Source organism: Falco naumanni, chromosome 5, assembly GCF_017639655.2.
Source record: "Falco naumanni isolate bFalNau1 chromosome 5, bFalNau1.pat, whole genome shotgun sequence".
NCBI lineage: Eukaryota > Metazoa > Chordata > Aves > Falconiformes > Falconidae > Falco > Falco naumanni.
The window spans coordinates 59,517,076-59,533,308 of NC_054058.1; the positions used below are offsets into that span (position 1 = coordinate 59,517,076).

Genomic DNA, 16,233 nt, shown 5'->3' on the forward strand with positions numbered 1-16,233 from the left:
AAAAAGGGTTTCACATGAAGCTAGTGGAGCCGAGCCAGAAATAAAATATCTGGAAAGGTAAACAGACTTTGCAGAGCTGCAAATAATGACAAACACAGCAGATCTATTTCTAAAAAAAAAAAAAAAAAAAAAAAAAAAACAACAGACCACTAGAGAAAGCTTACTTCGTTTCATGGAGCATTCTTTTTCTAAAATGCATTGGTGCTCTCCCAAGTCCCAGAATTCCTTCAGCTTCCTTGTAAGCATCATCACGTGTGGACTGCTCTGGGTCACTTATAATGCCTCTGATCAGAAAGAGCAGGGAGAAGCCCTCTGAAAATTAGTAAGCTTGAATTTCAGACCTTACAAATTCTTCCTCAGGAAAGAAAACACCCAAGAATAACACAGCAATAAAATCTTGGGGTTACCCATTAAGCTTGCATAAAACTGTGGGCTTATTTTTCTGTTTGTTTTTACAGACTCTGAAGTCTATTACTCAAAATCAAATATATGCAATAATATTTTGGCAGTGCACTACTATATTCTAAATTTACATGTACATATGTATTATTTGAAGTATATTTTATATATGTGTATAGAAGGCAAATCTTAGAATTACAAAGGTGGTTTTTTTCCTCATTTTGACTATTTCTGTAAGTATTCCATCAGTGATATTCTTTATTCACAGCTCCCTCAAAAATCAGTGACAGCAGTTAGTCATACTGGCCAATGACATCATCCAGCAAAAAGACTGGCAATTCCTCTCCCAAAGCACTGTATACATAGCCCATAAGACCCCAAAGTCTCATCAAGCAGAAAAGAAATAGATGAACCCGTTTCTGAAAATTTTTATATTCTCTGTAACAGTTCAACAAGTAAACAAAAGAAGAGACCCTTTAAAAATAAATTAGATTCTTTTTACATTATTGAAATGGTTCATGATCAGAGGGAAAAAAATTTTGCACAGCTAATAGTTTTATAAACTTGCTCTCTGATGCACCTTTGCAGACATCAATTACACCGATTTAACTGCAAGATTGGCTCTACTAAAAAAAATAATTAAAAAAATCAAAATAGATTTTTTTCATGCAACAGTTTTGAACTAATCCCCAATTAGCATCCTGCTCTCTGATACCAATTTGTTTGGCAGTACTAGCACAGTTATATTTGGAACGTAAACAGAGAGATTTTTTTAAATTAAAGTTCACCCTGATGCAGCTGCAGCACTACTAAATATTGTTTTGACATTGTCAACATGAGGGTTCTGAGTAAGAGAAGGAATAAATGGAGAAAATAAGGCAAAGCAGCTGAAGGAGGTTAAGCACAGAATGAACATCCATGATCCAAGATGAACAAATCTGTATGTTTAATCCAACATCACTAGAACAGAAACACTTCAACACAACCAGTACATTTTTAAGATAACCTCTGCAATCATGTGCTTTACCTGTATCTTTGTAGATACGACATGGAACAAGCATTTATTAGAAAATTGGGGATTTCTGCTCTGAACACTTCCGTATTTTTAATCCTGCTACAGTGATGCTTGGAATTTAACATTGTGTTTCATGACAATCCTGTTTCCTTCAGGCAACTTTCTTGATATCTCAGCTTTTAAATAGCATAAAAGCATTAATAGACTTCTAAACAATATAGGTCATTTAAATTGCAGTCCAAATGAAAACAAATAAGATGGTGAAGTGCAACATTCCAACCTCAAAGTCTTGAGATATGATGGGCTATAATATCAGTACAGATGACTACAGAGATTGTAAACTAAGCAAAGAACACAACGTACTGCAGGACCTACCAGATAATTTTTTTTCAAGTGTAACATAGTTTCATGTTACCTTAAACTAGATTGCACCATTCTACATTGCCATAACCAGTAAACTCGGATAAAGCCTTGAATTATTAAAGGATGCTTAAAAATAAGAGCAAGTTTATGGGAATAATAATAATAAAGAAAGATGGTTTTACTATACTTATCTTTACCTGCAAGTTACTTTTCTTCCCCCTTTAACATATAAAGGGATTTTCCTACACAGACGAAAAACCTTCTTGGAGCTAAAGGGATAGCAGTGAAGTTAGGAGAACCTTCCTGTACAGCCTTGACCAACTTGATTCATCACTGTGCATTTTTTTCCTACCTGCCCAACGTTGGTACAATACTGCTTTATGCCTGAGGGATGTTGTGTCAATATTAATAAAGGAATATTAATAAAGCTAAGATTCTTAGAAAAGAAAATAAATACTGAAAAAGCTTAATTCATAAAAGTAGGCATCCATATATTTTAGTGAGGTGCAAGAAGGTTATTTCTGAGAACTAGTGCTATTGTAAAGCCCATAAATTAGGTTCAAATATAAAATAAAAAATTATTCTCAGGAAAAAATGAACTTATATGTAGGACTTTAAACTGATCTTTTAAATTAAATTAAAAAAAACTTAATTTAAAGATTTTTTTGCAAATAATAGTCCTACATAAGACTGCATAAGACTTGGAACAAGATGATCAAAACACCTCTTAGGCAAGAAAAGCCACACACTCACAGATCTGAATTCTTTAGGGATAACCTAAATTTTACATTATAAATTCACTTACCTAGATAACTGATCAACCATCACTTGTTCTACTACAGCCCGTTTTCTCCTCTCTACAGCAACATCCTCCTGCAATGAAAAAATGACTAGAGCAAATTAAATATATACCAGACACTTCACATAATAAATTACCCTTTAAGATAGCATTCAGAGGTTACATTCTTACCAATGTCACAATTAATCTTTTTTCCGCATCTTTTTTAGTAGAATTCTATTTGCATAACAGATAGACAAATAATATTCACTGCTACACACTCAAATTGTCTATGCATTCAACAAATATGAGAATTCTAGTATTTCAATTGATAGACAGCATCCTTATTATCTCTGTATTGTTTCCAATAAATTCTTTAAGTACAATAGACCCCAAGGAAACTCACACTATTCCAGGTTTCACGGCTGACACAGATTCCAGTTCAGAGACTGAAACTTTACCGCCAGCAATATGTAGTCAAAAAAAAAATAATCTTTTAAGACTTTTTTTTATTTGTTGCATGCCATAATAGTTTTCTGCTGAGACAGACCAATCTGAAATATGTTTCAAGAAAGATCATCCTAGGGGGGAAGGGGATTTAACATGATCTATTATTATTATTTTTATTAGAGTAACACTGAACCATAACTTTGTGCTATTCACTCTAAAGTGCTCAGGCATTGATCATCATTTGTTTCGTAGAAAGAGAAACCAAAACACAAGAGGATGTCCCGGAACAGCGTGGAGGCTGCCAGCAACAACCAAGCCCCAGCACCTCTCTCCATTTTATCTTCCAGATTTCTGAAATTTTTCACTGCACTTAAATTTGCCTTATTCCCCCCTCCCCCCCAAAAAAATAAATAGTTATATATATGAGAAAACGGAGATTATTGTTACTGAGAGAGTTCATGCAACCTTTTTTTCAACTTTGTAGGTAATTCCGAAACTGAAGAATTAAGATATTTTTCTGACTGGTTATTTTTTCCACACAATTCTTGTGTGCAAACCAAATTCTTGATAGATCAGATCAGGCCTTCCCATTGCTGAAGAAGAACCAAAAGTTGGTTCCCAGACAGCAGGTAACTGTAAGGGATAATCCTTAATTTCACAGAGATGTTATGGGTATAATTCACAACATTCAAGTAAATACTGATTGCCACTAGTCAAAAAAAAAAAAAAACACAACCAAACCACAAACTTCAAACCAAAAAAACCAAATAAATAATATAACACCAGACCAGTTGGTGTTTACTCTGAACGGATTTTAAGCCTTAAATATTTCTCAATTATAGGAGATAGGGGGCTTTTAGTTTGCTTTCATATTTCATTTTTTGCACCTATCATAACTACGTGGTGCTTTATTCCAAGTTACTGAATCTTTGCCTATTAACTGTTGCAACAGGTATATTAAAAAGCATTACGTAAAGGAAGACAAAGTGATAATACACATCAGTGTTTGTTAAAAGACAACATATTGCATGGACCCAGGCTTATAGCATGAAACCAGCTAGCATGCTGAAAATAACCTGATTTTTTTTTAAAAAAAAAGAAACCTTATGCCTTGAAATTCAATTGAATACTAGGTCACTAAATTTAACATGAAATACCTTCCATTCAACTTAGACAAAAGCTGTACTACGAATTTACAAAACTGCTGAGGCAAACATTTAACTTGCAGCAGCACTCACTGGTTAAAAAGCAGTAACTCTTGTTCACAAGATAAGATTATTCATAGAAAACCAATCTTTTCCAAAAAAACCTATAGCATCTATTGGCAATTATATATGTGCTATAATCTGGCTTGAATAAGGGGACTTTCATCCTAAACCACAGAAAAATTAAGAGAAATGCTACTGTAACATTAGATTTTTTTGTTAACAATTACAGTAAAAGGAAATTTTAACACTGTGTATGCTTAAGCAAATTTTTAAGGCATCTTAAAATCAAATGCCAGCAATTGAAGCAATGTACTCCCAATGGAATTAATATGTATGCAGTTACTATGATTTTTCCTATTATTCTGACCACTATCAGAAGCTTGAAGCTGACAGAACCTAAGACATGCTCCTAGAAGGAGACAGACAGCCTGTGCAACCATGAGTGCTAATCAGTAACAAAAGGGCTTGCTCAAACACCTGCTGACTTCCTTTCAAAGCATGCCAGCTGCAGTGTACCAGTTATTTTGTGGTCCTGCACTGCTCTCTTTCTCAGTGTTTTCAGCATATTTGATTTAACATTAAGCAGTTACTCTAATGATACTCCAAATTTTTTTTCCATGTCTTCACCCTATAGTATAATTTTAAAATTTATTCTAACAATAACAAGAGGTTCCTCAAGTTCTTAATAGAAGGTACTTTCTGAAAAGATATTATCATGAAAATGAATAGTGGCTGCAGTAGCGCAAGATTCACGTTCCCTTTGATGAGACTAGAAATCAAATAAATGTTTGCAGTGATGTAAAATTGAGTGCATAGTGATAAGCAAGCAAAATAAATTAAAAGTATTATGCACTTCTACAATATCACAAAATTTCTCATGGCTTAGTATTCCATGAGAAAGTTAGAATGCTAACTGTTCAACAATACCTTCAAAAACAAATTATGACAGCCACGACTCTGCATATGTAAATAGCAAATCATATGATATCAAATCTCAAGGTTCTTCATTATTGTAAATAATCCTAAATTCAAGGCTTAGCCTTAGATGGGCAAGACTTCTATTGTTCAGTCCTAAAAAGAGTAAAAATTGTGTCTATGTAAGAAATTAAAGAAACATATTGGGTATGTCCATATAAGAGAAGTTCTAACTCCCCTCTACACATCATAGTGAGGCTATACTTGTTTCCAGTTTTCAGGGCTCCCTCCTTCCAAAGATCAATAGGGATGAGAGGAACCTGGGAAGGATCCGACAGAGGATTGGAGCCAAAGCAACTGAAAGGAGAGGCTAAAGGAGCTTGGGGTGTTTGCACAAGCAGCAGCTGTGAGGCATGCTGAAAACATCCTACAACAAAAAGGATGTTACAAAGAAGGCAGAACCAAACTTTTCTGACAGTGCCCAACAGTACATCAGGAGGTGAAGGTTATACAGTGAGCCCTGGGAGGCTTGGTATGGATAATAGGAAGAACTTCTTCACAAGGAGAGTAGCATATCATGGGAAGGTGCTGCCTAGAGATGCTGTAGAAGCACCACCCTTGGAGCTTGAAGACTCAAACAAAGCTACAGTTGACCCGATCTAATACCATCGGCAGAGCTCATAAGCTTACAAAGCCAGTTCTCATCACATACTCCATTTCAGGAGTTAATGAGGGAAAACAGCCTGTTTACTCTAGAAACACATCAATGAGCTGATGGAATCATGGAATCCATGGATCATGGAATACAGGCTCTGGCAAAAGCTACAGACCAGAGGAAACGTAACACAATACTCAGCTTCACTCAACTCAGTTAATCTAGTCGTATGTGTACATTTGTATTTATTATTCATAATTTACATTCTCATTTACATACCTTACTGCATAAGATACAAGTACTGCAGATATGATTTTTAAAAATGCTCACTGGATTGCTCAGCTTAGCTCTCATTGAAACAAATGTTTAAACTACCATGATTTCAATGGGTGCAATTACATACTAAAACCGAATCACCACGGACCTAACTTCTGTTGAACATCTAGGAAGTCATCCTACAAGCCTAGACAGTTAACAGCATAATAACAGCCCAGTTACTTACAGCTTCCGACTTCCTTATACTGTGCCACATATTATAGGGCTTGCTTGTGTAGCGTTGTTGCAGTAAAGCTTTCTCGTCAAGAGCTGTAAGATAATCATTATGCCCATCTTCAAGCTGTGTACCCTAAACAAAAATAAATTATTTTCATAAATCAAATTTAATTAATTTTAAGAAAAACAAAATAACCCCCCCACATTTTCCTCAAATAATTTTAAAAAAAATTTCTTTCTTATTTAACTGTCTACTTCTTCCACTTAATGCTAATTAGAAAAAGTAAAGAATTTTTTTAAGCCTAGCTTTCTACAGAAACTGAACTTACAAATCTTGCTTTCTAGTCCTTCCTTATATCTTTTGAATACTTGCCATCTTTCAACCATATTGAAATAAAATTTTTAAAATCAAAAGAATACTTTGTTTCTACAAGCTTTGTGAAAAATCAGCAGCACATCTGAGAACACAGACTGTTAGTACCTCTCAGAAAAAGATAAGAGCTCATCTTTTTCTGTTCTGCTCAAGAACAGCCAAGAGAAAGTGGCGAATTTGCCATTACGCATATAGCTCAAAGTTCACCATTGCAGAGATGCTGCTTTTTGACCAGCAATCAAAATACAGTTAAATACAGTCTGGACAGGGAAAAGCCAAAGCATACTGCTCAAGTGGATCTAACAGACTTGTAGATCCATGTATTTCCTACATGAAGGATATGAAGAAAACCAACAAAGGAGACTGTTTACAGAAGTCAAGAAGGGGAGAACATGGGAAAGAAATCAAGAGTAGGTTTTGTTAGCTATGCTCCTCTAGGAGCAGCTTCTTTTCAGAGAAGAAAAGTAATTACAAGTTCCACTAATCAGATAAAATAGTAAGTATCTTCAAATCTAAAGAGGCTTTGATTAATTTAGTCAGGTAGCAACAATAGCTAATAGAAAATTGTTCTGCTAGACATTATATTGAAGTCTGCCATAAGAACTGATGCGCATGGCTTCTAGTGCTTAGCAAGTATCTTTCTGGAACCCAAAAATCACCAGAATAAGTCAGTCCTGCTTTTTCTCTCCCAGTATACACTTGCCACCTACTTCTTCAGTTTCAGATTAACTTGGCTGTTCCTGTAAATACTCTTCTGATAGGCTTGCAGTACAGCATATAAAGGAGTTACTCATTGGAAAACAGATGAAATGACTGTGTCAAATACGTACCTAAGAGCGGAATCATTAAAAAAAAAAAAAGCAAAAAAAAAAAAAGTAATGCTACAACTAATTCCCCAAAATAGCAACTGCCACCAAACATAAAACTAAACAAAATAACAGAACTGTTTTTTTTCAATCAACTCTTTTGCTCACTTTCTATCTCTATATAGAAAGTTTATCTATAGGTTCTTGCAGGTTCTTCAAGTTTTATCTGAACACTTGAAGTGTGGCTGTAAGACTTTCTCTTTTCATTCTACTGAACATTAAGTAAGTAAAATCAGTAAACTCATTGTTATTCATCACAAACTTTTTTCTCTGAAAAGCGATGAGCACAATATGTTCCCTCAACATCTGCATACTTAACTTGTCATTAGGATTCTTAAATGGTCAGCAGTGTCTAGCATTCAACCAGTCCCCACAGCTGTTGCTTACTTTTGTTTCCTGTTCCCTTACACCTACAATGATGTATCTCGCTCTGTGCAATCACCCTTCCCCACTATCTCTTCCAGAACAAGAGGAAAGTTGACTTATCACCTCTTTGTTTTCCAGTTTCTCTCCACAGGTCTTCCCTTGTTTGCATCTTAGTATTAATTTAAAAACACAGCAGAAACCTGGCAGAACGAATATGGCTTACAGTAACCTGCACTGGATCTTACACAACATCAAAGCAAAATGTACAGATATCTCTCACTATTTTAACCCCATATTCTTCTCCATTTTCTACGTTAAGAGTTCTCTATGGTAAAGATTACATCTTTCACTTCTTTTTAAAGTCCTATATACAGTCATAATTCAGTAAATAATTAAGATACTTCTATATTTAAAAAATTTAAAAAAAAAAAGCTTGAATGCATTTCTTTGTCTGAAAACATTTTATCAAGATCTTCCCACTGTCTTTCATCTTCTTAGGCTGCAAACTCTTCCCTATCAATCACGCTATCTTCATGCTCAGGCTAGAGGTGCACTATGAGGGCAAATGCTACATTTCTTACTAGAGAACACAAGCACACTTAGATTCTCACGAGCAGCTCAGTTTCTCTCTCTGGAACAACTGAAACAAGCTTCCTATATTTTATTTCCTACTCCACAATAGATGCTGAAATTAGAGGGTTTTATCTCTTTACAATAAAAACATGGAAGAAATTAATTACACACGGGTGCAAACCTCTCCAAATTTTGTAATGAAATGCCAACATAAATCTGTTATTTTAAAATGCAATTATTTCTTTGCCAGCTACCTCAACTGAAGCTTCTGGACACAGGAGGTGGTCTTTTTTCTTTTCTGCAATTCTCCGAGAATACTGCTTATATTCTTGCTTCATATCTGCTTCATACTGACAACACTTTAGTTTGTATCTGTCTGTTGGCAATACAGACAGATATTTTCTGGTATTGTCTTCTGCTCCAAAACAGAATTCTAAACCCACGAGTAATCAATATAAAAGCCTGTGGTTAACCTATTGCATGAGAACAGCATTTTTATAATTCCCATCCAGTATAACTTCTGAAACTTTTTGACTGTGTGCTTCACATTAAGAAAAAAATGCAAATATAACTGCCTATTCAGGCTTAATTTTCATGGCATTCTTCATATTCTGCCATTTTTAAATTTAAAAAGTACACAGCCAAATGGTTTTACATCACTTTTAAAGAGAGAAGGCAAGATTTAGTGGTTCTGTCCTATAACATGACGTTACAGATCACTAAAATGGGAATTCTGACACTTGATTTTGCATGGCTGAAAATGAGCTGATGGATTTTTTTCAGTCAGAAGACCTAATACTCTTGGATGGCAGACGAGTACTAGCACTGGGACTTCCTTCCCCAGAACACCAGCTGAAAAGGCTAAGTACTTTCATAACTTTACGCCCATTTCAGTGCTCAACACAACAGAGGCTGGATCAGTAGAAGCAGCGCCAATGACAGAAGGCCAAGACTCCATTCTTCTTTCTCTTCTTGAATAACTAACACCTTCAATGTTTAATATTCCTTCAGTGCCAACAAAACTAAGACAGCCTTATCTAGCACCTCTGCTTGATACACCTCATCTTGCAACAGCAGTGTAACAGTCCTAGAAAACCATTTCTCAAAATCTCTAGAGATGTATCTTCTTGAAAGAGCAGCTTTCTCTTTCAAAAGAGGATCCACATCCCTTCACTGGTTAATTCCTGAATGGTAAGATTATATTTAAATAATTCTTACATAAATGACCTATTTGGGGAAGATTTACTTACATAGTCTGCTGTTGAAGAAGCTGGAATATATCTTGCTAAAGGAATGCTCAGTCAGGGCCCCAGAAGCAAGCAATGCAGAAATAAAGGCCGCTCAGAGGAACACATTAAAATATTTTAGAACTGCTTGAAAATCTTCTCCACAGGAAAGGGAGGCGGGGGGAAAGTCAGGCAAAAAGAGAGAGAGAGGGAGGGAGAGCAAGAGGGTAAGTGAACGGAAGATATTTTCCTGCATATTCAGCATTTAAGACATAATGAAGGCAGAAAGGAACCAACAAGAGATAAAGGAAAGCAGAGAAGAAAGGGAGAAAGACCCTGAGAAACAGAGAAAGTCATACAACCTTCCATTAGCCTTCCTGCAGCTAGACAGTATTATATGTATGAACTTTATGTTTTAAAAAAAATGGTAAAGCGCGTAGTGAAATTATAGGCATCCAGACCTCAAAAGAGTACAGCAACTCAAGTATGTCTGCACTGCACGTTTATAATGCAATACACAGGAAAACCACCCATCCGTACTTAAATGCTTACAATTACATCTTCAGACACACAAAAATACCTATGCTGGGCACACAGATATTCTGAGAAACAGTGTGTTCCTAGCTCATTATTAAAAAACAAAATAAAACACAAACCCCCAACACTTAACCATTTCAGGTTTTATTTAAATGCAATGTTTTTTTTTTCAAGTTGAGAAACCATTTGGTTATCTAGGGAAACAAAGAAAATGATGAACTTGGCAGATTCACCTTGAGCTTCAGCCAACTTGGAGTCCTGCCCTACAAGTCACCATATTATTCATTTCAAGGGGCATAGGTTACGTACAAATTAATATTTGTTTTTCCATCTAGCTACACCTCTGTTTTAAATGCATTCATTGAAATATTTCTAGGTTTATGTAAGTTAAATATTTTTGAAATATTAGATTTTTAAACACTATATTTTCCAATTTTTCCAAAAAGGGATAACATTGATAAGTTAGGATATTTCCTGCACCCTAATCAAATAAAAACATACTACTAGTAGTAAGATTTTTACCATTGTTATATATGGTGCGCAATTATGACAGAAAATAATCATATAGGTTGCATTCTTCCTAAATTACTTAAAAGTTCTGGATATCTAATCTCTTGAATATATAGGGACTACAAACAGAAGATTACTGTTTGCAGTAGTTTGGTATTTTCCCTTTAATTATCACATTTGAAACACTCAGAATACTAACGGAATAACAGCAGATTAAGAATAGTCTCCAACAAGCTAGTTTCTATCACACAAAAGAAATTAAAACATACACTATATGGTCTGAAAATGCAGTAAGTACTCTACTACTGAATTGCTGATTTTGTCAGTGTATATTTTACAGCTACTTTACCTCTATTTTGTTCTGGCAAGATTTTCTAGACATCTGTTTAAACTGAAGGAAAAAGAGAAGTTAAACATGTATCATGATCAAATAAAAACCTGTCACATTTAAAAATGAACAAATTTAATTCAGCTATAAGAGTTCAAAGGAAAACTTTTCCTGCATTCAGGGAAATGTAATAACTGAGTAATTAAATTAATTCTTAAAATTTTTATAGGGGATATGGATCCTGAACACTGCTGTACTGTACTATAAACCAGAATCTAAGCATCTGGACTACTGATTTTCCTTATAAAGTACTTAAGATTAGTGGTGATTAAGTTTCTTAGTCATCTAGGGAAAAAAAAATGTTGATGTGTGATCAGGAAATATAAACAATAAAGGTGGTTTGACAAATTGAACAGAATTCCAAAGCTAATGTCACAATTCTGTTTTAAAGACAAAGAGACTTAAGAAAAACCCTACAAAATGGCTGCACATAACTCTAAAAGTTTTCTTTTCACCAAAAGTAAGCGTTCCTCCACAGAAAGAGTATTTACTGTTTGTAAACTTGGGTTTCGTCTTCAATCATACACTTACTGACTACTATCAATCTTATCTTTATTGGTTTTGTAAGTTCCAGTTTGTTTAGAAAGATAAACCAAAGTTACATTCCACTTCAAAAGTATTACATTTTTCAGTTGCTTTGATGAGTTGTTAATAAAGATAGCTATTAATACATCTCTTCAAAAATGAGTACAGTGAAAAGAATGAGTATCAACCAACAAAGAAGAGCTAAGGCATGTCAGAAAAATAGGATTTTTGAAATATTGTAGAGGTTTCTCAGTAAAAAGTACTTTGCCAAAAACATTTTGGACCAATAGCACTCAGAGATATGAGTTTAACCAAAAGAAAAAAACAGAACATGTATAAGAAAGCTAAGTGTGCTTTTCTAAGTTACTGCTAAAGGGGCATATTTTAAAGGTATTTGTTGCGACAGACTGACCTGCTGAGCCTGACAATGATGTGCATATGGCATTTGTAATGATGTTCTCCAATCTGAAGATGACTCTAGAGGGCACGTATGAGGATAACTTCCACTGTATGGTGTGTAAGAGTCCCCATCCTAAAATTACGGGGAAGGGGGGGAGAGAGGAGACAAGCAATTGTGGGTTTTTTTGTATTTAGAGTGATATTTTTATAAACTCCTACACATGAGTTCTAAAAACTATTCAAGATAGAATTAATTTATAATTACCTCTTCATCAGAATCTCCCAGCCTCCTTAGATCTAGGCATGGCACCCTGCAGGAAGTTAAAACAGTTTTAATAGCAGTACTTTATCTTGTTTTTCAATTACAGTAAAAGCAAGCTGCCTATTAGTCATTATTATTATTATTAGCGCCCTCACAAAAATTTCCCTGCTACGAACAGTTTCACTACAACTGGAGATGGCCTACTTATCCAACCCCTACTAGTTCCCCTTGCTTCAGCTCAGGAACTGGCCACCGAGTTTGTCCTCCTCCCCTGGAGTTGCAAAGTACCCTGGCAGCTGAAAAGGGATTCTGCAAAGCCCTTCTTCACTTCCAGCACAGCAATCTTAGCTCCCCTTCACACCCCTGCTGCTTCTGCAACAAGATCATAAATCAGGGATTCCGCATTCCTGCCTTCCACAGCAGGTCTGTGTCAACATCCCTCTATAATCAGTCAACAAATAGGCAACAGAAAAGCAAGAGCTCCTCGGGATAAAAAACCTCTGAACTTTTTGTAAGAGATTAACACAGTGGAAGCCAGCTATACTTCAGTATTTTATTCTGCTTAAAGAGATATAAACATCTCCAACTTACCAAAGCATGTCTGTACCTTCTGCCTTTATTCCAGGTATACTCTGGAGCACCATGAATAAATATTTTTTTCTATTTTACCGCTAAGACTTTTCAAACAGCCCTATTATAACAAGATTACTTCACAGAGTAAGAGAGCTCCTTAATTTCCAGTCTTTTTCCATTAAAGAACAACTGACATTACACAGAAATTGACATGAACAATCCCAGGCAATGGTCACACATACTTGTAAAATAATGTAGAAAGATACATTGGATCTAAGGCATTTAAGTAAACAAAAAAATAATTAAGCTATCAAACATGGTCCTTAAAATATCAGATGTTGCTTATCTGTCAAAGTCACTGTAAAGTTTTAAATTTTACAAGCACTGTACAAAATTTCCCCTTGCTTGTAAAAACCCTTCACAACAGTTTCCCTGTAACATTTACTGTAATACCTGCAAAGAAGGCCAATGGTTTAAAAATGTCTTCTCCTTTTGCAGACCATTGTATTAAAAATATTCAAGAAAGATTAGGTATAAATATAAAAGCTCTGAGTACAATTCTACTGTCAAGCTCAACCAAATGTATATCAACTTAATTCCAATGTAAATAATGCATCAAATATTCTACTCTAAATATAAATCATACAAAACAAACCTATGACAACAAATTTCATGGAACACGAGTTGCATATCAATACAAATGGAAATGCATTGTGTTAATAATGCACAATTAAAGAAACTGATCAAAAATAGAAGCAGACTTACTCTGGTGGGCGAGGTCCATGAGTAGCCCACGTATCTGGTCTCCAGCCCTACAAAAAAATGACACATTATTATATACCTATGGGGACTGGGACCAAAATACATAGTTCTCTTTCAGCTTCCCCTGAAATATTTAAAAACAATGCTTCTGAGTATCTGTCCAATATACTTGACTCAGATGCTACTAACAAAAGGAGAAAACAAAAACTTTTCATTGAAAGTTGATTCTTGCAAATCATGTCATTACAGAAAGATTTCCAGTGATTAAGAATCAAGGCAGTATCTACATCGGCTATTAATAATGCATTAAAAATAATCCATGTTCCTGAGGCTCTGTGCAATCACTGCTCACAAGGTTTTAGGTCACATTATCCTTGTTGGTTAGGAACCTACCCCTCAGCCAACCCTTAAACCAAAACCGCAACACTGACAGCCAGCTGGCTCACAAGGAGCTAGCTCAGAAAAGAAGCCCTGATACTTGGTGTAATTGTATCATCTGAGCTTTAATATAGCAGCACATGATGATGACTAGAAGGCAGCTTCTGTACTCACACTGTTTATTTTGCATGGTTGTGTCCCACACAGATCTCCAAACTCAATTGAGCAAGAAGAACATGGCAAGAAGCAAAGACTCGAGCCAAAGCTTCATCTACCCCACAACGGCTTTCTGAAAAGAGCCAACACCAAATCCCTAGGGAAATCTGACTGGGGCAAGCACACAGTAACAATTCCCGCAACTCCCCAACTGGCCTCCCAATCTAGGGGAAGACAAAAATAAAATAAAATAAAATAAAATGGTTCGGGGGTGTTGTGAATCAGGGCCAGCATCTTTTTTTTTCCCCACACACACACTCCTCAAGCTTAGAGATCTCAGCATCATAGTCTGACCTGAGCAGACGTCCTATTTCCAGCAGTGCCCTAACACCTTTCACAGTTTGAAAGCAGTCACAAAACTGTAACTCCTTTCTTGCGACACCCCTCTGTAGCCTGCTCCTGAAAAAGTTCACAGTTCAGCAACACTACCCTCTAACGCCTTCAAAAATGGGTATTCATGTTTAAAACAATAGTTTCTCTCCAGTAAGGGCACACATAATGAACAGCACCACCTTGTGGTCAAATATGTAAAAACCCGTTAAGAAACCTAACACAATTCAGGCTTACTCTCAAAACTAAACGCCATGCATTAAATCGCAAGTACATAATTTTTGCGTAACATTTCAAATAGTGATAAGATAACGAGCATAACACATTCTAGATGTTGAAGTCTTAATGTAATTCCTTTTTCAGAAGTCATCGGATTGGGAATAAAGCAAACAAAAATCATCCTGAATGTCCTCATTTATTGGGTGAAGCACATACTTTCAACCTGATTTTAATCTAAGATTTATTTTTGTAAGCCACCAAGGATCACATGGACTAGGCAGCATGAATTTGGAAACTGAGGGGCACGTGAATTGGTGAAGAAAAGGGATGAAAGATTAGAGAAAAATGGGCTTTTCTTTTAAAACCTACACTAAATGCCCCAATTGTTCTTGTACACAGGTATTTCCTTATCAAGAGACTGGTTAAAAGGAAGCATTGTAACATCGATGTGATATCATTTACAAAATGTCCTTTTTGATTCCAAATCAAACAAAAAAGGAAAACTGCAACTTGGCAGCCAAAGTCCAAGAATTCCTAATGGGGTCATTCAACAAAAAAGGAAGTTAAATGGGTACTTGGGGGCCGAGGGAAGATTACCAATTAACTTTACTTCATAAAGTACACAGTATCTGTGAGGAAAATCAACTGTTATTAACAATATTAATATCTACCTCAGCTATAATAAGAACAATGGCCCTCAGAATCCAAGATCATACTTGTAGTGACCAGGCTTTCAAAAGTTAGCCTGAAAAGTTTCTGCTACAGTGATCTTGTGAGGGTTGCACACCTACATTATCTCAATATGTAGACTACTAGGAACACCTGGGAAACGAAATTCCCCTTCATGCTGAATGCAGAGCAGCAAGATTGATTTTACAAACCAACCAGAAATCATGTCTTTTGAAATTATGTTTTGGGGGTTGCTTTATTGCTGTCTTGCAAAACAGAAACATAGACACACTTGTTACCTGTTTTACCAACAGCCTGAAACAGCACATCATACAGGTTCGAAGCCTCTGTTGCTCTTAATTGCAAGCACTAGTTCATTCCAAAGTTCTCCACATCCCAGTTAAGTACCCAGAATATCAGTTAAGACAGCTGTTTTTATTGGAAATTCTCACCTTCATCTGAGAAGCTGTCATACTAAACTGTCACTTTCTGACAAAAATAAGTTCTCTAAAAGTTTTGTTCTCTACAGAAGGAATTATAACCTCAAACTAAGAGCCTCCTGAAGTAAAATTGAAATGTTTGTTAAAATGTCAAAGTAAGGAAGGAAAACAACCACAAGCCTTCTGTTAACATACCTGACATTTCTTCCCCCTTGATGACAGCTGAGCCTGCCTTCTAGGGGATGCAGTGACTCCTTTAACTTCCAAATCCATGCAAATTCAATGACAGTATTCAGAATAAACTGGAAGAGAAAAGGCTACTGAGAAAATCATGCATTTTCCATAG

General features: G+C 35.7%; 1 protein-coding gene across 6 annotated transcripts in view; it reads right to left on the minus strand.

Moving 5' to 3' along the window:
• The window catches only part of CAPS2 (calcyphosine 2), a 33,335-nt gene that overhangs the window by 15,592 nt on the left and 1,510 nt on the right, over positions 1–16,233 (minus strand). For 2 of the 6 annotated variants that reach the window (XM_040596554.1, XM_040596553.1), the window contains exons 2-9: positions 16,083–16,189; positions 13,639–13,685; positions 12,304–12,349; positions 12,052–12,171; positions 11,076–11,117; positions 6,286–6,408; positions 2,583–2,650; positions 165–284 (exon numbers count right to left, since the gene is read on the minus strand). In XM_040596554.1, the coding sequence (XP_040452488.1) occupies positions 165–284; positions 2,583–2,650; positions 6,286–6,408; positions 11,076–11,117; positions 12,052–12,171; positions 12,304–12,349; positions 13,639–13,685; positions 16,083–16,160 (644 nt within the window). In that variant the 5' untranslated portion in view covers positions 16,161–16,189. The other 4 variants (XM_040596555.1, XM_040596556.1, XM_040596557.1 and 1 more) reach the window with 4 other exon arrangements.